Source organism: Frankliniella occidentalis, unplaced genomic scaffold, assembly GCF_000697945.3.
Source record: "Frankliniella occidentalis isolate FOCC.00 unplaced genomic scaffold, Focc_3.1 Scaffold73, whole genome shotgun sequence".
Lineage (NCBI taxonomy): Eukaryota > Metazoa > Arthropoda > Insecta > Thysanoptera > Thripidae > Frankliniella > Frankliniella occidentalis.
Genome location: NW_026267203.1, coordinates 757,144 through 776,355, shown reverse-complemented (window position 1 = coordinate 776,355; position 19,212 = coordinate 757,144). Strand labels below are relative to the sequence as shown.

Below are 19,212 nucleotides of genomic sequence, written 5' to 3'. Positions count from 1 at the left end.
GAGAAAAACACGCGTAACTCACGTAAAATGGCCCGGCGGCGTGAAATTTCGACGGAGATATTGAAAGAGGATGCTGTCGGACCAATCCCAACCATTTCCAGCGATTTTTATTTTTTTCATTTTTGGCAAAATATGCAAAGGCTATAGCCTTTGTGTTTTTAGCGAAAATTGATGGGTCGGATTTCGATGGAAAAGTAGTGGAATTGACGAATCGACAGGGATGAACCAGGGGACCACAAAACTACCTTAGGTTCCGCCAGAAACCACCCCTGTCCAGAGAAACTTGAGTTTTAAGGGTGGTCCTTTGAATCTGGCGGGCAGCGTACGATGGGCTGCCTATCTCGCAGGCGAACCGAGAAGAGATCCAAAAACAGGCGTAACTCACTTAAAATGGCCCGGTGGCGTGAAATTTTGACGGAGAGATTGATAGAGGATGCTGTCGGACCAATACCAACCATTTCCTGCGATTTTAATTTTTATCATTTTTGGCCAAATTTACAAAGGCTATAGCCTTCCTATTTTTAGCGAAAATTGATGGGTCCGGATTTCGATGGAAAAGTAGTGGAATCGACGAATCGACAGGGATGAACCAGGGGACCACAAAACTACTTTGAGTTTCGTCAGAAAACACCCCAGTCCGCAGAAACTTGCGTTTTAAGGGTGGTCTTTTGAATCTGGCGGGCAGCGTACGATGGGCTGCCTACCTCGCAGGCGAACCGAGAACAGATCCAAAAACAGGCGTAACTCACTTAAAATGGCCCGGTGGCGTGAAATTTTGACGGAGAGATTGAAAGAGGATGCTGTCGGACCAATAGCAACCATTTCCAGCTATAGCCTTCCTATTTTTAGCGAAAATTGATGGTCCGGATTTTGATGGAAAAGTAGTGGAATCGACAGGGATGAACCAGGGGACCACAAAACTACTTTGAGTTCCGCCAGAAACCACCCCTGTTCACAGAAACTTGAGTTTTAAGCGGTGGACTTTCGAAACTATGCCTACCTAAGGAAGGCGCACGACTTACTAAGAACTCTGCTGCAGAGGGTCTGGCACCACTGCTATTTAGACAGAGCAAGTGAAGGGGAGTCTGCCTGACCAATCAAAACCAACTCCAGCAATTTTCCAACATGTCAAGATTTTAAAAGACACTTTTCATGATAACAAATCTGCCTGAATTTTGACGGGGGAGGATTCAAATCGTGAGGGAAGAACCAAGGCACAATCCAAAACCATCAAGAAACGTCCTTTGATGCAGCAAAGCGTGACCAAAGGGAGCTTCTCATAGAGTCTGAACAGAGACAAATTGGACCAGAGTTAGTTACTGTCATGTCAACTCACCTATACTTTCAAGTAAAATGACTCAATAGACTTCTTTCCTCATGCCTCAAGAACATTTCCGGGCCGTGTTCCTGCAATCATATTAAATGGTACTTTTAGCGCTATTTTTGCTTTCATTTATTACTCAACAATTATCAAATATTAATGTAACTTTACTCATACTATAGTGACTCATTTTACCAAGGTATTTCTTTCTGAGGGAAAAAAGACTTCCACAGACAGAAATACCATGGTGAATTTGGAAAATTAATCCATATTGGAAGTGGACTATTCAACCACCTCCCTCAGGAAATCAAGAACATGAAAAAAGAAAAAAGATAGTAAGCTGTGCTAAAGAGGTGTTTACTAATAATGGAGCCCTTCTCAATAGAAGAGCTTTTTAATAATGGTTTTACTAACTTTTTGAATAGTACATGCTATCGTGTATATCGACATGTAATGCTCTCTGTCAAACTACATTACGAATAAAAATGAATAAATAATTTGGCACTGGACTCATGTTTTAAGTGTACATAACATATCCCTCTGCACACTACCCTGAACAAATTACCTACAATATTTAACATACTGCATGGAAGGGAGGAGTGTACCCATTCAACACCTTTTCAACAAAGCCTACACTGAGCTAAGTTTAAATAACGGGCATCATTTACTCTGCCTCCAAAAATATCCTAAAAATACTGTGTAGCAAACTAACCTCCTACAATATAACCGGAACAGAACAATTAAATATCCTGGACACCATAAAGGGCACTATACCTTGAGATTGACAGAAAAACGCGACGCTGCCTACAGTAAAATTATGTTCTGTTGCGGTTTAAGTCCTATGATAAATTTGGGTAGGTATAGACGGTATTGAGCAGAAGACGCCGATTTTCGCTGTTTATTTACTTTTCCATGAGGGGGGTGAGGAGAGGCGGGGGCGGGGACGCGGCACGGCAGTCTGGGCAATCTTTAGCAATGGCTTGATTTAACTTGACTTACCGGGGCCCAATGTTTTGGGCGAGCGAAAATTAATTACGGCAGTTCTGATCAGACGAGGACACATCGTGGCCCACACCTTCTGAGTTCCCGATCCATGCAACTTGTAGCCGCAGTCCTAGGGCTCGGGGAACCCCAGAGATGTGGCCGAGGACGCCTGGGGGTAGGCAAGCCCGCCTCGCTTGCCAATGGCAATGGTGGTGGTGTGGGCTACAGCGCCTTCAACTTCAACTTCAGGTAATCCACTCGCGAGTTCTGGCTCGTGGGCCTCGAGTTTGCTGATGCGTGTGTCTGGGGGTCTGTGGCCTCTGTTTTCTGTGTGGACCTTACGGAGTCGCTGACGACAGACTTTTACCAAAAACAGTTACTCGCAGATTTTTTTTTTTTTTTCCATGCGTGGTCGCCTATTGAAATAACTTGTAGTTGTAGAAATAACTTATTAAAGTTGTTACCGTTGCTACATTCAGTGGTAATAGGAGCCCCTAAAGTCATTAGATTACGCTGTCGGAGAGTCGGGGCATCATCTTCTAGCTCAATAATGTGTTGCAAAACATGGGAAAAACTGCTGGAAAATATTGGAAAGTATAGAACTGAGTTGAATTAGCACATTTATTGTTAATGAATAAGACAATCTGCAAGCTAAAGGTACATTGTGTTTAAACTTAGCATAATCAATATTTATTAAATCTTCAGAGTTGAATCAGAGCCAAACACTTAAATTCAGGAAACTCATTAAGTAATTGCCACACTGAGTCCTGAACCTGTTTACAGCAAAAGAAAGGAACTATTTGAACAAGAATAGTGTATACAGGATGTAAAATCAACTAGAAATTTTACAAGAAATTACTTGAAATTTTGAAATACCATGGACTAAATAGTTATCATAATCAAGAGGCATTCAACATGCAATAATCTACAAAGTTACAATTTGTTGAAAAATAAAACCTGCTGAAGCTTAAAGGCTAATGTGCAGACTATGATGTGCAGATTGTTAACACCTGCATTTATTGAAGTGGAGACCACTCCATTCTCTACCCAAGAGAGTAAATGCAGACTCTTAGCCCACATATGCACAAAATCAAAGCTTCTGTTACAAAACAACAAATAGATTCAGAAAAATCTAACTGCTTGATAAAAATGTGGCACAGAGTAAACTTTAGATTTAAAAAAAAAGTCTGGTTCTGCTGTCTGAAATGAGGGGTAATAGAAACACACTGCAGGTGTAGAGCAATCAAGAATAGAAAGAGTAAACGTACTGTACAAAGGTAAAAGCTAAGAGTTGTACTAACAAAAAGAAATGTATAATATATACATAGTTCCAAACATGAGAAAGTTCACCTGCATATTGTACAAGACATAGGCGTACACAACCTAATAAATAAGAGGCAACTAAAGTATTTATGGACCAGACACAGTGCAACAGTGTAGTTTCTCTGGTTCATACCACTATGAAAACAAGTGAGAAAGTAAACAATGAGATCCAATAAGATTTAAATGGATCAAGTCCTGATATTAACTATACCTACTATCTAGTGTCTAGTGCCTTCTTGTAAGTGCAATATATAATTTCATAAGCAGCACAAATTAGTGGGTGTATGTTAAGCAGTTTCCCACAATAAAACATTTTTATATTCACCTCAAACTCTAAATGTTTATATACACAACAGTAAGATTAACAACCAAGGCCTAAAATAAAATATAAGATAGATATAATATTTTGAGGCAGGTACTGAATTGATTCATACCAGCATTAACCTCGTTTCTATTTTTCTCACAAGATTTACAACAATTTATAAAAGTTGTACTACATAACACACAAACACAATGCCTGGGCAAAATCCACAATACAGGAGTGTAGTGACGAAAGGAATGTTTGCACTGACACCTTCATGAAGTCCCATCGCCACTTACATAAAAGATACTTGTAAGAAGACAAGTCAGACAAGTGTATAGAACTTCAAAATTAAAACTGAACCGAGTAAAACATACTACAAAAGTCTCTTCCCTTGTATTTCAATAGTTATTTACAGATAAGATCTATACATCTAATGAAAACTAAGAAATACAGTGACAGAGGAAAATAAAGAAAGTCACACAAACAAGGGACTAAAAATAGCTCTCGACTTCTCACTACATACAAAGCATTAAATATGGATAGAAACATGAAACAGCAACTCAGGTCTAGTGTAGAAAATTTCCCCACAGATTTCACATTTAAATTCTTCCTTTGCTTCTTCTTTGACTTGTGCAACAGGTTCAACCTTTACACTCTCTACATAAACTGTTGTTTCAGCACTAGCAGCTGCTTTCTTATCTTGCATTCCATTCTGAGTAAGAAACTTGGGCTTCCGTATGGGCTTTCGACCTCGAACCTTAGGAGTCTTTGGCTCTTTTGGAAACTTAGCTGGAGGGGGTTTGGCTGGTCTCTTTTCATGATGGTAGTTGACATTTTTAGTTCTTGGCCCTTTTCTTACTTTAAATGGATCCTCAGTTGTTGAAGGTGGTGGTGGTGTTGGTGGTGGGGGCGGTGAAGAGAGCAGATGGTCTTCTAATGGAGGTGGAGCAAGAGGAGGAGACATCGGTGATGGTGATGACTTAGTTGCTTTAGGAGGCCTTACAGGAGTTCGTTGAGCAGCTGAAACATTCTTTATTCTTGGCCTAATTCGGATAGCACTTGGTGACCTCATTCCATTATCATCTATTCTTGATTGAGGACCGAGAAGAGCAGGTGGCTCAACCAGACTGGAGCCGGGTTCGTGCAGATCAGCTGGAGGTCCTGTGTGTTTCATCTTACGCTTCTTCTTTACTTTGGTCCTACCTACCATGGAATTGATGGTATCCATGGCAGCATCAAATGTTCGAACAACTGAATCATAATCTGGTTCAGGCTTAATTAATTTTCTACCCCCTGTTGTGGACGCATCTGAATCAGGATCATCAGGTGAACCATCATTACCATATTCCATTTCATGGGGCTTTAGCCTACGTCGCCTCTTGTACTTGCGAGGAGCAAGAGCAGGTTTACGATGACGAGCAGTATTTTCATCTGAATGCTTCACCAAGTGCAAACAAAGATCTTCTGAAGTAATAAGTGCCATTCCACAAACTTTACAAACATACCCTCCACCGCCTGCTCCATGCTTTGGGTCGGGCCCTGAGTGATGAGCTCGGATATGTTCCCTCAACACAACCTAGAGCAAAGAAAACAAATACCCATTATGAACTGCGAACAGTGTTTCCACAAAATGCACAATACTACCATATGATATCTTACCCTTTGATTGAATGCTCTTGGACAAATTGGGCAAGCATATGGCTTTTCACCAGTATGGATGCGTTCATGTTTGCGGAGTGTTCCGCCATCAGCAAAAGCTTTCCAGCAGAAGCGGCAAGCATAGGGTCGTTCTCCAGTGTGAATCCGAATATGGATTTGTTGACTACTCCGGGATCCGAAGGTTTTGCCGCAGTCGCGGCATTGAAACAAGCGACCCGCGGCATCTCTTTGACTGTGTACAGCCAAGCGGTGATTTACAAGAGACCGCCCATCAGGGAAGGTAGCGCCACACTCAGCACAAGTAAGAACTCGTTCACGGTGAGAAACCATATGTCTAGAATAACAAAAATCACCATGATTAAGCAAAAAAATACTTTTCTAATGAATATATACAAAGTAAAATAGAGTAATCGATTTCCGAGATGCATACCTTCGAAGCCTTGCTCTAGAATGGAAACGCTTGTCACACTTAGGGCAAGAGTATGATCGTTCTGATGAGTGAACCCAAGAATGTTTCTGAAGAGCCCTACGATCCTTACAAGTTTTTCCACACAGTTGGCAAGCATTGGCTGGTATAGCACCAGCATGTCTCTCACGCACATGGGCAGCAACCAATTGGTCATCTGGGAAACCTTGACCGCACAACATGCAGCGATGAGGCTGATAGCGAGAGTGAGACTCTGTGTGGGCCAGAAGAGCTCTTCGAGAGCTATATGATTGACCACAGACTCCACAAGAGTAAACTCGACCAGATCCACCTTCCATTTCTGGTTCAGGAGGACCCATGTCCATCTTCATGTGTAACCTACGCAAACCATTGTAATTATTAATATACATGCATGAGCATGTATAAATGTTAAATGCAGAGAGAAATAGATACGAACCTAGCATGTTTCTTAAGGAGATCCTGTCTGTGGAACTCAAGACCGCAAGTCTGACATCTAAAGTTGCCAAAACGCTCATCTCCTGTATATGGACGATCAGTGATCTCCTCTTCCTCCTCCTCACGTTCAACTTTTACACCTGCACCAGGGTGTTTCAGCCTGGTATGCTCACGTAGCAAATGTACATCCCAGAACATTTCTCCGCATGATGAACATTCAAATGGACTATCACCAGCATGAATTCTGAAATATTAGAAAATATTAGTAAACTTAAGGAGAGACAGGAAAAGAAAAAATAAGTCAGAACCAATAGAATACGTCAATAGATTATACCTTGCATGAGATCCAAGTGCTTTAGCTCGAGCAAATCCAATTCCGCAATGCTGGCACACATAAGGGCGACTAGGATCAGTGACAGGCCACTGAGGCGGAATAGGCTCAGGTGCTTTCTGTTCCTCAACTGCCCCATTTATGTAGTAGCCATTGGACTCATCTCCACCACCGCGTGAAGCTAATTCGGTCATGAGTCGCATATCTTCATCAACGTAAGAAGAGCGGGGCTGCCGATCGCCAGCAATGAGTTTCTTACGCCCCGGCCCAGCTCCCTTAGGTTTACCAGGTTTCTTGCCAGGTTTCTTTTTGCCTCTTGGTTCAGCTGGTTCACCAAAGCTTTCAGCAACACGCCTTCGTTTTGGAGGTCCAGGAACCTTTAGACCAATGAAAAAATAATAAGCACAAGGTGGTAAAATTAGGGGAAACAACAACGGATTGAAAATTTTACCTGTTTTTGTCTCCCAACCATGCGAGTGTCTAAACTGTGTGGGGGGGACATTGGATCATCCTCATCTTCCTCCTGTTGCTCTGCTGCTTCAGGAGCGTATGCATGTATCTGGAAATGAATTTTGAAAAGTTGAGCACTTTCAATTAACTTAATTAACCATGGATGTGGCAACTTTAGAGTACATACCTTCAAATGGTTGTGCAAATCACATTTACGACGATATCTTGCACCACATAAATTGCAACCATAAGGGCGCTCCACTTGGTGAGCAACCATGTGATTCATAAGATTTGCTTTTTTAGAGAATCGGCGAGAGCAAAAGTCACAGGGATATGGTCTAACTTGGCTCGCCCCAGTTTGTTGGTCTTGAGGCAGGGGTACTAACATATCATCTTCTGTTCCAGCCTCTCCCCACTCTGATTGAACATTGACTGTAGAGACTAAAACCTGAATAAATTGAACATGGAAACAGTTTAGAGGGCCTACATTCAATGTGTTAAAGATGGTTTGTTAAAGCTAATACAGTAAGAAAGGACACCTACTTGACCATCATGGCCTGTTTGTCCAGTTTCCCATGCTTCACTGATGACCTCTTCTTCAATAACTTGAACACCAAAGAGCTCAGGGTCTTGATACTGGTATTGACCTCCAGAAGAATCCACAACAGTTTCCCCATCTACTAAATCTCCTCCAGTGATAACTTCTTCTCCAGTCATTATTTCACTTTCTGTGATGACATCTTCACCAGTGATAACATCGTCCCCTGACATAATATCTCCGCCGGTTATAACTTCCCCATCTGTGACTATCTGATCACCAGTTATAACTTGTTCACCACTAACAATGTCTCCTCCAGCAATTACCTGTTATGTTAAATAAAAATAAGAAATGAGTCAGTTCGAGTTCATAGATATATTAACGTATTGGATCTATAAAAGTGTTTCATTAAACAAGCTTTTAAAGGAATGAATGCTGCTAATCTTGGCAGATGCATGAAATGTACAGCACAGAAGGGATTAGTGAAATAGCAAAGCTGCAATCAGCATTTACAAAACAACCTGACCAAAAGTCAATGAGAGTTTAAATTGAGTCTTCTTTAAGGAGCCCAATAATGAAGTCTTTGAAATGTAGATCCAATACTAAAATAAAGTACCAAAAGAGGAGGAAAAGAGAATATGACATACATTTAAGAGACTTACATCTCCACCGACAACAACTTCATGGTGGGCATCATCCAAAAATACAGGAGACGGTTTCAAACCTGTCAATCCTGCTAATCCAGCTAGACCACTTAGGCCCGCTGAGGTTACAACTACCTGGTCTTGCGGCAACTGAATACAGTCTGACGTGACTCCAAATATGACCTCCCCATCAACTCCAGCCCCTGGGACTGCTTCTTCTTCCTCATCTTCTTCATCATCGTCCTCTGTCACCCAACTAACTGTCCACTGGGGCTCAGTTTCAGCTGAGTCTGCCATGGCTCAGCCAAAACGAATTTCTGATGTAGCACAATACTGCTGCAACATAAGTCAAAACAATATGAGGTGGTATTGTGGTAGATAGCTATAATACCCAACATGAACAGCAAAATTGACCGCTGAATTCTTGGAATTAAAATAGATCCATCATTCATATAAGCAAAGTCAAATAAATATAAATTTCCCAGGTAGGAGGTAAGGTCAGAAAAATATAAACAAAAGATTTAACTGAAAAACTAAAAATTCAGTAAACTAAAGACAAAAACGCAAATTTTAAAAAAAAGGAACAATATTCTAACAGCAGGATTGCAGTTGATCAGTGAACAGATCATTTATGGTAGAATAAATGTCATTGACAAATTTAACCTCTCAAGTCACATTTGACAGAAGATGTCAAAATAGACAGGTAAAGCTTAATACACCCACAAATTAGTTTGGAACATACTATTAACTAGAAAAATCTAGATTTATAAAAAACCGACGAAGAAGAGTGTTGCGAAAAAATCGTCCCAAGCCAATTCTACCAGTGGTAAACATTCCAATGGGGTTATGTTTATTTCCGAAAACCCGGGATAATTCTGTAGTTAACGATAAAACTCATAAAAATCTAGATAAAGTGCAAAAAGAGATACGTTCAGAAACCTTATTCTGCAATATTAATGCGCGTTACGTCCAACAGACAGAGACGCTTGGGTTTCGATGATAATTGGTGTAGGTTATATGGTCCTTGAACATTAACATAACCCTCTTTCAAAATAATAAGACTTACATTAAATAACAAACAGTGATTAGCAAACGCCAACAAGAAAGACCTTCACACTACGACGATAATAAGGCAGTATCCACCTCATAATGGTATTCTGGCAAACTTCGAAACGCATAAAATGGAAGCCGAGTGCTTCGCTCGCTAGGCTTAGCATAGGCCAAGCTAACCGCGGCGTACACCAAGCCAAGCTGACGGTGGCACAAGAACGCGTCTCCATCTAGAGATTGCGGGGGACGCAAATCTACCACATATATTATTATAATTATTACCTTCACTTCATGTCATCCAAGGGTAAAACAAACACACGGTTAGGTATATTTTAAACAAAGAAACATAACCCAATTTCCACTGACTGAAACGGCATCGCCTCCATTTGTAACGTATGCTTCAGAAAGTCTCCGCTTTGTTCTCTGGTGTTTTGTGTCGATATATATCGAAATAACCTAGCTCTTGGCTTTTACTCGTAAATTTGCCCCAGAAAACTCCCAATTTCTTCTAAAAGAAATGAAACAAGAGAAATTTTTCTTCAAAAATAACCTTTGGCTTAAAACTGCTCAATTCTAGTCCGATAAATAACAGTCTTGGCGCATTTAATCATTTCCCGCGTATTCATTCTTACGTCATAGAATCTCGAACTGTTTGCGTTCGGGAGGGTGGGGAGGGTGAGGGGGCGAGGAGAGTGAGGGTGGAGGGGTGTGCAGGGAAATCTCTCTCTGCTGTGCCAGAACAAACAATAACAAATAGATGTTCTTCGTCTTAAAAACAGAATACCTGCTGTATCTTGCCTCTGTGGAAAATGAAATTTCATACACTGCATCTTGACTTGATTTTTCTGATGATGGCAGCTACTTGCACTTCAAATCAATTTTGAAATGTGAAGGTGATAACCTATTGAATGCTAATAGAATGTGTCGGTGAATAAAGGAGAACTGTTCTTACGTTTTATTTTAATTGCAAATTTGAGGCTACTGTGCATAAGTATTTTGAAGACTTCCCACTTCATAAGCTGTACATGTCCAAGAAAATTACACTTATTTATTAATTAAAACATAAAAATAATACAAGGTTCTGCTATAACATATTAATTTTATCAATTGTCATTCACATCTGACCTATGCTTCATTTTCTTCTGTTGATAGCCGCTGGTTTGTATTGCATCTTTATTCATTCAGAATGGTTGATCCAATATCTGAAGATGATTGCATGCTCCGTGAGTGGGCACCACTATCTTCTTTGCTTGGACAAATTCCACCCAAAGCACAAAGAGGACTTTTTACTGGTGACCTTAATTTTACGTGCATAGCTGCAATACCAGATTATCTAGCAATTGGAACAAATCATGGCCTTGTGTACTGGTACAATAGACTTACCAATGAGCTTCAACGATTGCGTTGTGAGGTACCTTCTCCTCTGAGACTGTGTTGGGTTATTTCATACTTCTTTTCTCATAATCTAATTGTATTTTCTTCTTCTGCTAATAGAACACCATGTGCTCGATAACATGTGTTAGTGTGACTTCCACAGTAGACTTCATGATTGCAGCAGGAACCAGCACAGGGGTTGTATCAGTGTTTCTGGTTCCCAAAGCTGCACCTAATGACATTCCAGATTTGTTTAAGACAAATTCCAAAAAGCAGGTACTGTTATGTTACTGTTTTAAAGTATTGATCTGTAGTAATACTATTCTTTTTTAATTTTTTTATTTTTTTTATTTTATTAGATTGAGCGATATACAGTAGGAGACCTACATTCTACGCCCATAACAGCCATAGAATGGAGCCCAAATGGTATGAAGTTGTTTAGTGGAGATCAGAAAGGCATAATTGTCCTGACTGAAATTGATTTTTACATGGTAAGTATGAATTTAATCTTCTATTTAAAGTAAGAAAGATTGTTTTTATAAGAAATGAAATAGAAGAAATTTTATATGCTCAGCATCTCAGCAAATCAGTGGAGATTCTTAATGAGAAATATGAAGTTGTTCAGCTCAGCTACAATTCAAACAATCAGCTTCTTCTGGTGTCAACTTTATTTAGGACCATATTGTGCTTTAAAAATGCCAGTGGAGGTACTTGGAAAGTATCCCAAGTTGGCAACAAAGAAAGAAAGACGTTAGTATTATCACTGCTTGATTTGTATTCCAATCCTCATTATCAAAACCAAATTTTACCTTTGACTCTTTGTTTGTTTTTTTTTTTCTTTTCTAAATGTTATAGATTGGGGAAAATGGGTGCAACTTTTTTTAACAACTCTGAAAACCCACGATTCCCAGTAGTATTTTGCAGTAGACCTGGATTAAGAATCTGGACAGCAAACAAGGATGGCGTTGTTGAAAAGACACTAATGTTCAAAGTAATTAATTCTTTTCTACATATCTGTATTTAGTATGTCTTTAAACCAAAAAAAAAATGGTATCATTTGCCTTTTTTTTTATTTTTTAAGGACTCTGTGCTTGGTCAACAATATCTCATTCCACTTTTGAATCCAACAAAATCAAGAGGAAGACAGTCATGTGGTGATCTGCAGCTTGGCCCACTTCTGATGTTTAGAGACTGTCTGTTAGTCACATACACCTCTGATGCTCTTCTGATATTAGATCCTAATTCAATAAGTGTTGTTGGGGCTTTGTATGATGTTCAGAAAATATCTGCTCTGTGTGTAACAAAATCAGAAATATTTATATTGGAAGGAGAGCGCCATATCATGCGCATAGGGTTTAGTCCTGAGAAGTCAACAGTCAGTAAGTGATTAGAAACAGCATTCTCTGTAGGATGTTTTCACCTGTTATTCTAATGACCATTGATAAGAAATCCCTTTTATTTCTAGCACATTTAGAAGACTCGGCTTCAGCAATAGGGGGAGCAATAACTAATCAATTTCTAGAACTTACTGCAAAAATAAGAGATGCTTCTTTTACATCTGTGATTCCAATTAAAAAGCTTTCACCAATTTTCTCTCCAACCCGAAGGTAAAGCAGTCTAATAAATTGTCTCCACAACTTTCTTATTGCGTAGATAATGAGTTCGATCGCATTATTTTATTCAGCTCTGGCTCAAGTGATGGAGAACAGGTGTCAGAATGCATGGAAGCTCAGGAACTTCCTCCTGTTTTATCCTTGGATACTTTAGATCTTGCTACAACCGAGAGCATACCAGAACTTCATGTTAATGCAGATTCTGTCGTTTTAAGTCCCGCACAAAAGGAGGTTTATAGCACGGCTCAAAGAAGTGGTGTAACTGCTCAAGTTGGGTGAGTGAAATGAGTTGTAGCCAAACAATTACGACAAAATGTCAAAAATTCTTATAAATTATAGTGTCATTTTACCTATTAAATCCCTCTCTTTAATATTTTCCATAATTTTTAATTTTAATGTAATCTGGTATAACAATAATTACAGCACATCATTGCATTCAGAAATGCTGGATAAAATTGGTCAAGAGCAGTTTGAAGAAGTTGTGTTCCAACCAAGAAGAAAAATTAAAAAGATAAGGAAGAAACCAGGAGTTTTAGCAAAAACAGGTAAACCATAATCGTAATTATATAAGATTAAGAGAAACACTTGAAGTAACTCTTAGGTTTGTAACCTGCTGCCTGCCATATTGTGAGTGGGGTTAGTTGTCTGTACGTTCTGTCTGGCACTGTGCCAATGCTCTAAAATTAACTGAAGGTTTCCTCACAGAGGGAGCAATGCTTTCTCTTTGTGTACAAATAAAGAATTTCATCTTGCTACATCATTTTCTTCAAAAAAGTCATACAACATGGCGTGGTACTTTGGATCAGGCGAAAATTTCCTTTGGATGAAGTTTAACCTTAACTACAGTGGTATTCTTCTTATAGCAATGTTGTTCTTTATCTCATAAATATTTGTGCAACACCTGTTGTTTTCAGTTCACACGCAGTTTGTGCAAACAGCTTTAAGATTGGTTTCTATCTTCTATTTCTAATACATTTTACAGGCACTGAGTCTGGATCAGACACTACAAGTGTTGTGTCAACAACCTCAGAGAATGATGAAGTATGGCCCGGAGAACAAGTGGATGCTAGCAGTGAGTGGAGCAACGTAAGTGTGAACACATCCCGGCGATCTTCTGTTGATGCACAAGTAAGTGTTTGCAGCTTTTCTATTTGTTTGTTTATGTCTCCTGTTTATCCCGTTAGAATCAATATTTCATTCATTGTGATCTTTTGTGATATTTATCAGTCAAAATCAGAAAATGACATTTTAAAGAAACTTGAAACAACCTCTGGGCAAGAAAATGCTTGTAATGAAAACTTTGGTTTGGAGGAAAGTTTTTATGGACTTGCATTACAGTCTATATCAGAATCTACTCTCAAGCTATCTAAATTTGAAAATTTTGTTACTCTGCAACAACGAAATGAGCAAGAGATTGAAGAAGCTCTAGCTGCCAAGGAACGGTTGCTAGCAAAGAAATATAATTTAGAGGTGGAGCTTGGTATTCCATTAGATGATGAACAATCTTTGGAAGCTATTTCAGTGGTGGATTTGGATACTCAACAAACAACAAATGAAACAATGCCTGAAGATGACATATTAGATAGTAATTTAACTGCATGTTCTGAGGAAAGTACTTTGCAGAGCTTCAGTGGTTTTGAAAACTTGAAAATTATCTCTGATGGTATTGAAAGTTTCCATGATGAGAAAATAACTTCACTCAGTAGTATTCTAAGCTATGGACCTCCCTCAGGAAGTAGCCAGCTTCCCAGTAGGCATTCATCATTGGATCTGGAACTTCCCTGTAAGTTTATAGTAATTCTTTGTACAGCTAAAAATTTCAAAATTTGATTGGTTCTTAATTGTTGTCATTATGACTAACTAAACATTAAAAGCTAACTATTTTTTATAGCCCCTAGAGAAGAATCAGGTAATGTCTCTCTACAGAAGGAAGCTATGGAAGCCAGTGGATGGTTGCAGTTCAGCACTCCAAAACCTACTGTTTGGCTTGCTGTCTCTAGTCACTACTTGGTGGCAATTGATAACCATGATACAGTCCATTACTGTGGTTTGGGAGGACTTGGCTTAAAGTGGCAGATAGCTGATTGCAAAGCATCACAACTCGCACTTTCTCCCAATACAAGTTGTGTCTGGAGATTACATAACAATGTAGCGTATGCATTGAAAAATCCTGCCTCTTCAGGTAAAGCAGACAAATTAAAATACTATCTCAATTCATACCCTTTTTTAGGAACCACTGTGTTGTAAGCCTTTTCTGTTCTCTTGCTTCTTTCTACCAGGTCCTCATGGAGAAGAATGGTTAGAAGTAGCTACAAGTGTACGAAGCATTGCTGTAGCAGACAATTGCGCATGGTTTATATCTCTGGACGGTGATATTTTCTGTCAGAAAGGACTAAGTAAAAGCAGTCCCACATCAGATTTGACAACCATAAATAAGCCTTGTGAATGGTCTGCAGTTAAGATTGTGTGCTTCTCCCAAGTCAGAATTAAGTTTTTATCAATTTTTACTGAAGTTAAATTTGTAAAGTGCATTACTTGAGTATTTTAATTATTGTTTTTAGATTGTGTGGCTATTGGCGTCTACTGGTGAGGTCTATGCTCGGTTAGGTGTTTCATCTGCTAGGCCTGAGGGTGTTGATTGGAAGCGTGTGAACATACCTATTCCTGGAAGTGTTGTTGACATATCACTTGGATCTCAGAGAACTGGTTGGATTGTGGACAACAATGACACAGTGATGTTCTCAGTTGATCACATGGAGCATGAACCACACTGGTGGCAGGTAGGCAAAAAGCAAGAAACATAGTACTAAGTGCAAGAGCCTTCAAGTGGATTGTCAGCTTAAGATATTTTCTTACTGTTCCCAGGTTTTGATAAGTGACTACATATTTCAACAGACTTCACCGCTCCAAAGATTGCGAACAACACTAACAAAAAATTTGCGCCCAGCTTTGCCTAGTCGTCATGGACCAATATCATGTGTTGGTTCAGGCAAAGATTCAGTTTGGATTCTTCAGCATAATTCTAATACTTTGCATGCTAACAAATCAAAGATTACAGGTATATTTCAAAGTACACTTCAAGTTGCAATCTATTACAATCGTAAATTATATTTTTGAATTTAATGTTGTATTGTATGTCTCTAAATACTTAGGTCATTCTTGGACAAAAATAAAAGTTAAGGGGTCTCCGACCAGTATAAAATGGCAGACAGTAACAGCAGAGGGTATTTTTGAAAGTGGTGGACAGCTATGGTTACTTTCAGCCAACGGAGATTTATTTTGCTCCCAGCCATACAACCGCAAGAACATAGAGGTACATAGTTCTTATCAATATTTGTTCACTCATAAACATAATTAACTCAAATTAGAATTACAGTAACCTTGAGTTTGTATTAATTTGTTTTTCTCTTTAAGCTAATACCTTTACCAACGTCAGAGGGTGCTGTTTGTCTTGCTTCATCCTCCCAAGCGTTATGGCTGCTCACGTCTTCAGGGAAAATTTATATCCGTCAAGGGCTAAGTGACACTTGTTTGGAGGGCAACAATTGGACAGAGTTGAGCCTTGTGCAAATAGGTTTGTGTCCTGAAACATGTGATGTGAATTGATTTAATTGCTGCGGTAGTTGGCATATTTTACTTTTTGATCTAAATTCCAGAGGATGTGCATTTAAGTCATGTGTCATGTGGACTGGATGTTGTATGGGCTTGTGACACTGTAGGTAATATGCACATGACTGTCAGTTCTCCCCATGCCATGGCCACTGCTGCTTTCTCTCCTGTGTGGATTCGTGTTCCTGATTCTAAAGAACAAAAAAAGATATTCTTCATCAAGGTATTGTCATTTTACATTTGATAAAATGTTTATTGTTTGATCTGTGTTTATTATATCATGAAATATCTGTGTTTGACAGGTCTTTGTTGGCTCACAAACATATATGGTCTGGGCTTTAGACAATCAGGGTAAAGTTTATGTCAGAGAGGCTATATTTCCCGATTACCCTCTTGGTCTTGATTGGGTAGCTGTAACAGGCATTACAGCACTAGATCTAAGTGTTAGGTAGTAAAGTTGTAGAGATTGTAAATTGCTATTTTTTTGAAAAGATTATTTCTAATGTTTGCTTTTTATTTTATAATAGTGCTACAGCAGTTTGGGCTTTGTCTGTGGATGGAGATGTGTACCGACGTCAAGGTATTACCCAAAATAATTACATTGGAGACTATTGGAAGAAAATACCTGGTTCTGTTGAAGCCCTGACAGGTTTGTAGAGTAGTAATAATGCTTCTAAACTCTATAAATGTTTTTTTTTTCCCCCTCTTAGATATAGAAATTATTTTCTATGTTCTTTTTGTTTTTTCAGCATCTATGTGTGATAGACTGTGGGGTATTGATAAGAGTGGTATGCTCCTACGACACACACAGCTAACAGTAAATCTGAATTCTGGAAGCGTAAATCCAGGAATACCTCAAGCACTTGTGGAAAATATGCCAGTAGGAGAAGAAGGAGATTGGGAAGTAGTGTAACTTAAGTTTTTAATGCTATATTCCAAAGAATTCAACCTATTATGATCTTCATTCATTTCTTCATGTTTAAATGAAAAGGGGTTGTTTAATTTCTGTCACATGCTACTGACCTGAGATGTTCAAATACATCTCTGTAAATAGAATTTTGGTAAGAGTATGTTATTTCCTTCCCACTTTTTAAACATCTGTGACATGCTCAAAAAGTAAAAGGGTATTTATAATTGTCATTTTAATTATCTTTATCGTTGTTAAAAAGGGATTATTTCTTAATTTTTAGTGCCTTAAATCTTGAGAAAGGGCGGGTTTATCTCAAGGTTAAATACTTTAATTTTTAAACCAAATAATTCAGTTATTCCAAAGATAATCTATTGGTTTTCTTGACCTGAAGCATCTTGATCTGTGATTTTTTTTGCTGTGTCCACCTTGTAATCTGAAAGACTCTTGGTAAATCTATTTTATATTACATTTGGGATGTCTATCCTGATGTGGAGTGCTTCTGATTTGGGTGTACAGTTTATCAAAAAGTGAATATCCCCCTACATAATTATTCCTTTTCCCCCAATTCTATAAACACTTAATTTCAAATCGCAAATGTTCATGATCTGATTATTATAGTTCTAATTTTATGTCTGACCGACAACTTTTGTACACTGTTATATCTCTTAGGCATATTTGTGAAAGATTTTTTGTTCCCATCATTTATCTGGATCCTGAAAGCATCTATACAATTTTGTGGTTTGTATTTTGTTGTAGTTTTGATGCACAATTGTTTTCTATTCTCCTTGTCAATTTTTTTTATTTTTCTCTATGGTGCTAAATTTTTAACCATTTATATGTAGTAAGTTGCTGCTTGGGAATTTTTCTCAAGGGTTGCATGTGATGCAACTAACTGTGTGCTAGTGTCTGTGATACGTTTACTCTTGGCATTAGTTTTTAGTCAATTGGAACAAATAAATTAAACGTTTTCTGCTAATGTGAGTGTATTCTGTATGTAAGTCGCGTAAATCCATACAAAATTTATAAAGCCAATGGAAACACAAACAGAAATACACAAAACTCCGAGTATCACAGGATGCTTTACAGATACTTCCATACAAGATTGAAATTAAACCATCTGGTAAGAATCTAAAACGGACACAAAAACAGCTTCTGATCCCAATTAGATGGACAAAATAACAGAAAATGCACACCTAATAGCAACTTGAAAGCTATTTTGCATAACATGTGTAACGAACCACTACTACATCCACTGAATCTGTCGAGGTCATTAAAATAGTTCATAAATCATCAAAAATATTGACCATATTGAACTTGGGAATGTAAGCAGCACATGTTCATTCATTGATAATAGAAAAAAGAAAAATCAACTTTCTCCAGGCTTTTTCTTTTCCTCCTCAGTGTGGAGAACATTCCTTTCAATTTCTTTTAAGTCGATCTTAAGTTCTTTAATAGCTTCCTACAGAAAAAAAGAAATGTTATTATTTTTTTAATAGTTTAAAACTTTAATAAAAAGGAGTGAGTCGAATGGGCACTTCACCTTCACACATTCTGTGTATAGTTTTAGAATTGGAGCACACATTGATTCATTGTTGTTTCCTTTTAGAAACTGTGTTCCAAACCAGACATTGAAACAAGCATCATACTCCTGTTTCAGCTCATTACAATTTGACCCAACGCTATTCATTTTGTAACTGTAAACAAATACAGTGATATTGAAAAGTAAAGGAAGACTGCTCTTGCTTGGATAATTGCAATTAAATAATTATCTTAGCGTCCAACTATTACTATAAACTACGTAGTTCATATCAAAAGTATGATTAAAGCACAAAATATCATGACAATTATGCTAATGCAGAATTTGAGAAATTACCTGTTCACAACCTACTTCGGATAGCTTCTGTTACGGACGATACCGTGGCTCTATAGGTTAGATTAGTACTGAATTGATTTTAACAAGATAGACCAAAGACCACATTCAATGACAAGGAGTGATTAAAACTGGGACAATATAGCTGTGCGGAAATTGGTTGTCACAACTCAACACTGTAGAGGCCGACAAAGCAAGAAATAAAATTGATCTGATGAAATTCAAGTTCACATGTCAGGATAGATGTCTGCTCGCTGCACACTCTAACCTTCCTCCTTCAGTTTCTGTAGTCTATTGAAAGTAACCTTAACCTTCTCCACACGCAAGTTCTAAAAGTTGAGCTTTCCCA

The 19,212-nt window shown here is 38.4% G+C and overlaps 3 protein-coding genes across 10 annotated transcripts; 1 reads left to right on the top strand and 2 right to left on the bottom strand.

Moving 5' to 3' along the window:
* Positions 1-2,908: 2,908 nt before the first annotated feature.
* LOC113208626 (zinc finger protein 658) lies at positions 2,909-9,991 on the bottom strand. 6 transcript variants are annotated; one of them, XM_052268635.1, is made up of 10 exons: positions 9,770-9,991; positions 8,573-8,773; positions 7,799-8,119; positions 7,443-7,703; positions 7,257-7,364; positions 6,809-7,182; positions 6,476-6,718; positions 6,022-6,396; positions 5,592-5,925; positions 2,909-5,508 (listed from the first exon to the last, which is right to left on the bottom strand). In XM_052268635.1, exons 2-10 carry the CDS (start codon positions 8,732-8,734, stop codon positions 4,462-4,464), a joined length of 3,225 nt encoding a protein of 1,074 aa, XP_052124595.1. In that variant the 5' UTR covers positions 8,735-8,773; positions 9,770-9,991; the 3' UTR covers positions 2,909-4,461. The 6 variants fall into 6 exon arrangements, with proteins under 6 accessions (XP_052124595.1, XP_026281493.1, XP_026281491.1 ...); XM_026425708.2 differs by having other exon boundaries at positions 8,456-8,773; positions 9,770-9,990; XM_026425706.2 differs by having other exon boundaries at positions 8,441-8,770; positions 9,770-9,989.
* A 194-nt stretch (positions 9,992-10,185) lies between these two features.
* LOC113208625 (tectonin beta-propeller repeat-containing protein 2) lies at positions 10,186-17,969 on the top strand. 2 transcript variants are annotated; one of them, XM_026425704.2, is made up of 22 exons: positions 10,186-10,380; positions 10,640-10,898; positions 10,982-11,137; positions 11,221-11,352; positions 11,436-11,611; positions 11,717-11,852; positions 11,943-12,240; positions 12,327-12,468; positions 12,546-12,749; positions 12,898-13,019; positions 13,457-13,602; positions 13,702-14,257; positions 14,366-14,656; positions 14,754-14,953; positions 15,036-15,254; positions 15,340-15,532; positions 15,627-15,787; positions 15,889-16,048; positions 16,131-16,306; positions 16,386-16,531; positions 16,611-16,732; positions 16,833-17,969. In XM_026425704.2, the coding sequence occupies exons 2-22, from the start codon at positions 10,674-10,676 to the stop codon at positions 16,994-16,996; spliced, it is 4,125 nt and encodes a 1,374-aa protein (XP_026281489.1). In that variant the 5' UTR covers positions 10,186-10,380; positions 10,640-10,673; the 3' UTR covers positions 16,997-17,969. The 2 variants fall into 2 exon arrangements, with proteins under 2 accessions (XP_026281489.1, XP_052124593.1); XM_052268633.1 differs by lacking the exon at positions 10,186-10,380 and adding an exon at positions 10,491-10,508.
* LOC113208630 (TP53-regulated inhibitor of apoptosis 1) lies at positions 17,959-19,139 on the bottom strand. 2 transcript variants are annotated; one of them, XM_026425712.1, is made up of 3 exons: positions 18,882-19,139; positions 18,534-18,687; positions 17,959-18,452 (listed from the first exon to the last, which is right to left on the bottom strand). In XM_026425712.1, the coding sequence occupies exons 2-3, from the start codon at positions 18,678-18,680 to the stop codon at positions 18,360-18,362; spliced, it is 240 nt and encodes a 79-aa protein (XP_026281497.1). In that variant the 5' UTR covers positions 18,681-18,687; positions 18,882-19,139; the 3' UTR covers positions 17,959-18,359. The 2 variants fall into 2 exon arrangements, with proteins under 2 accessions (XP_026281497.1, XP_026281496.1); XM_026425711.2 differs by having other exon boundaries at positions 18,867-19,133.
* Between the last annotated feature and the right edge of the window lie 73 nt (positions 19,140-19,212).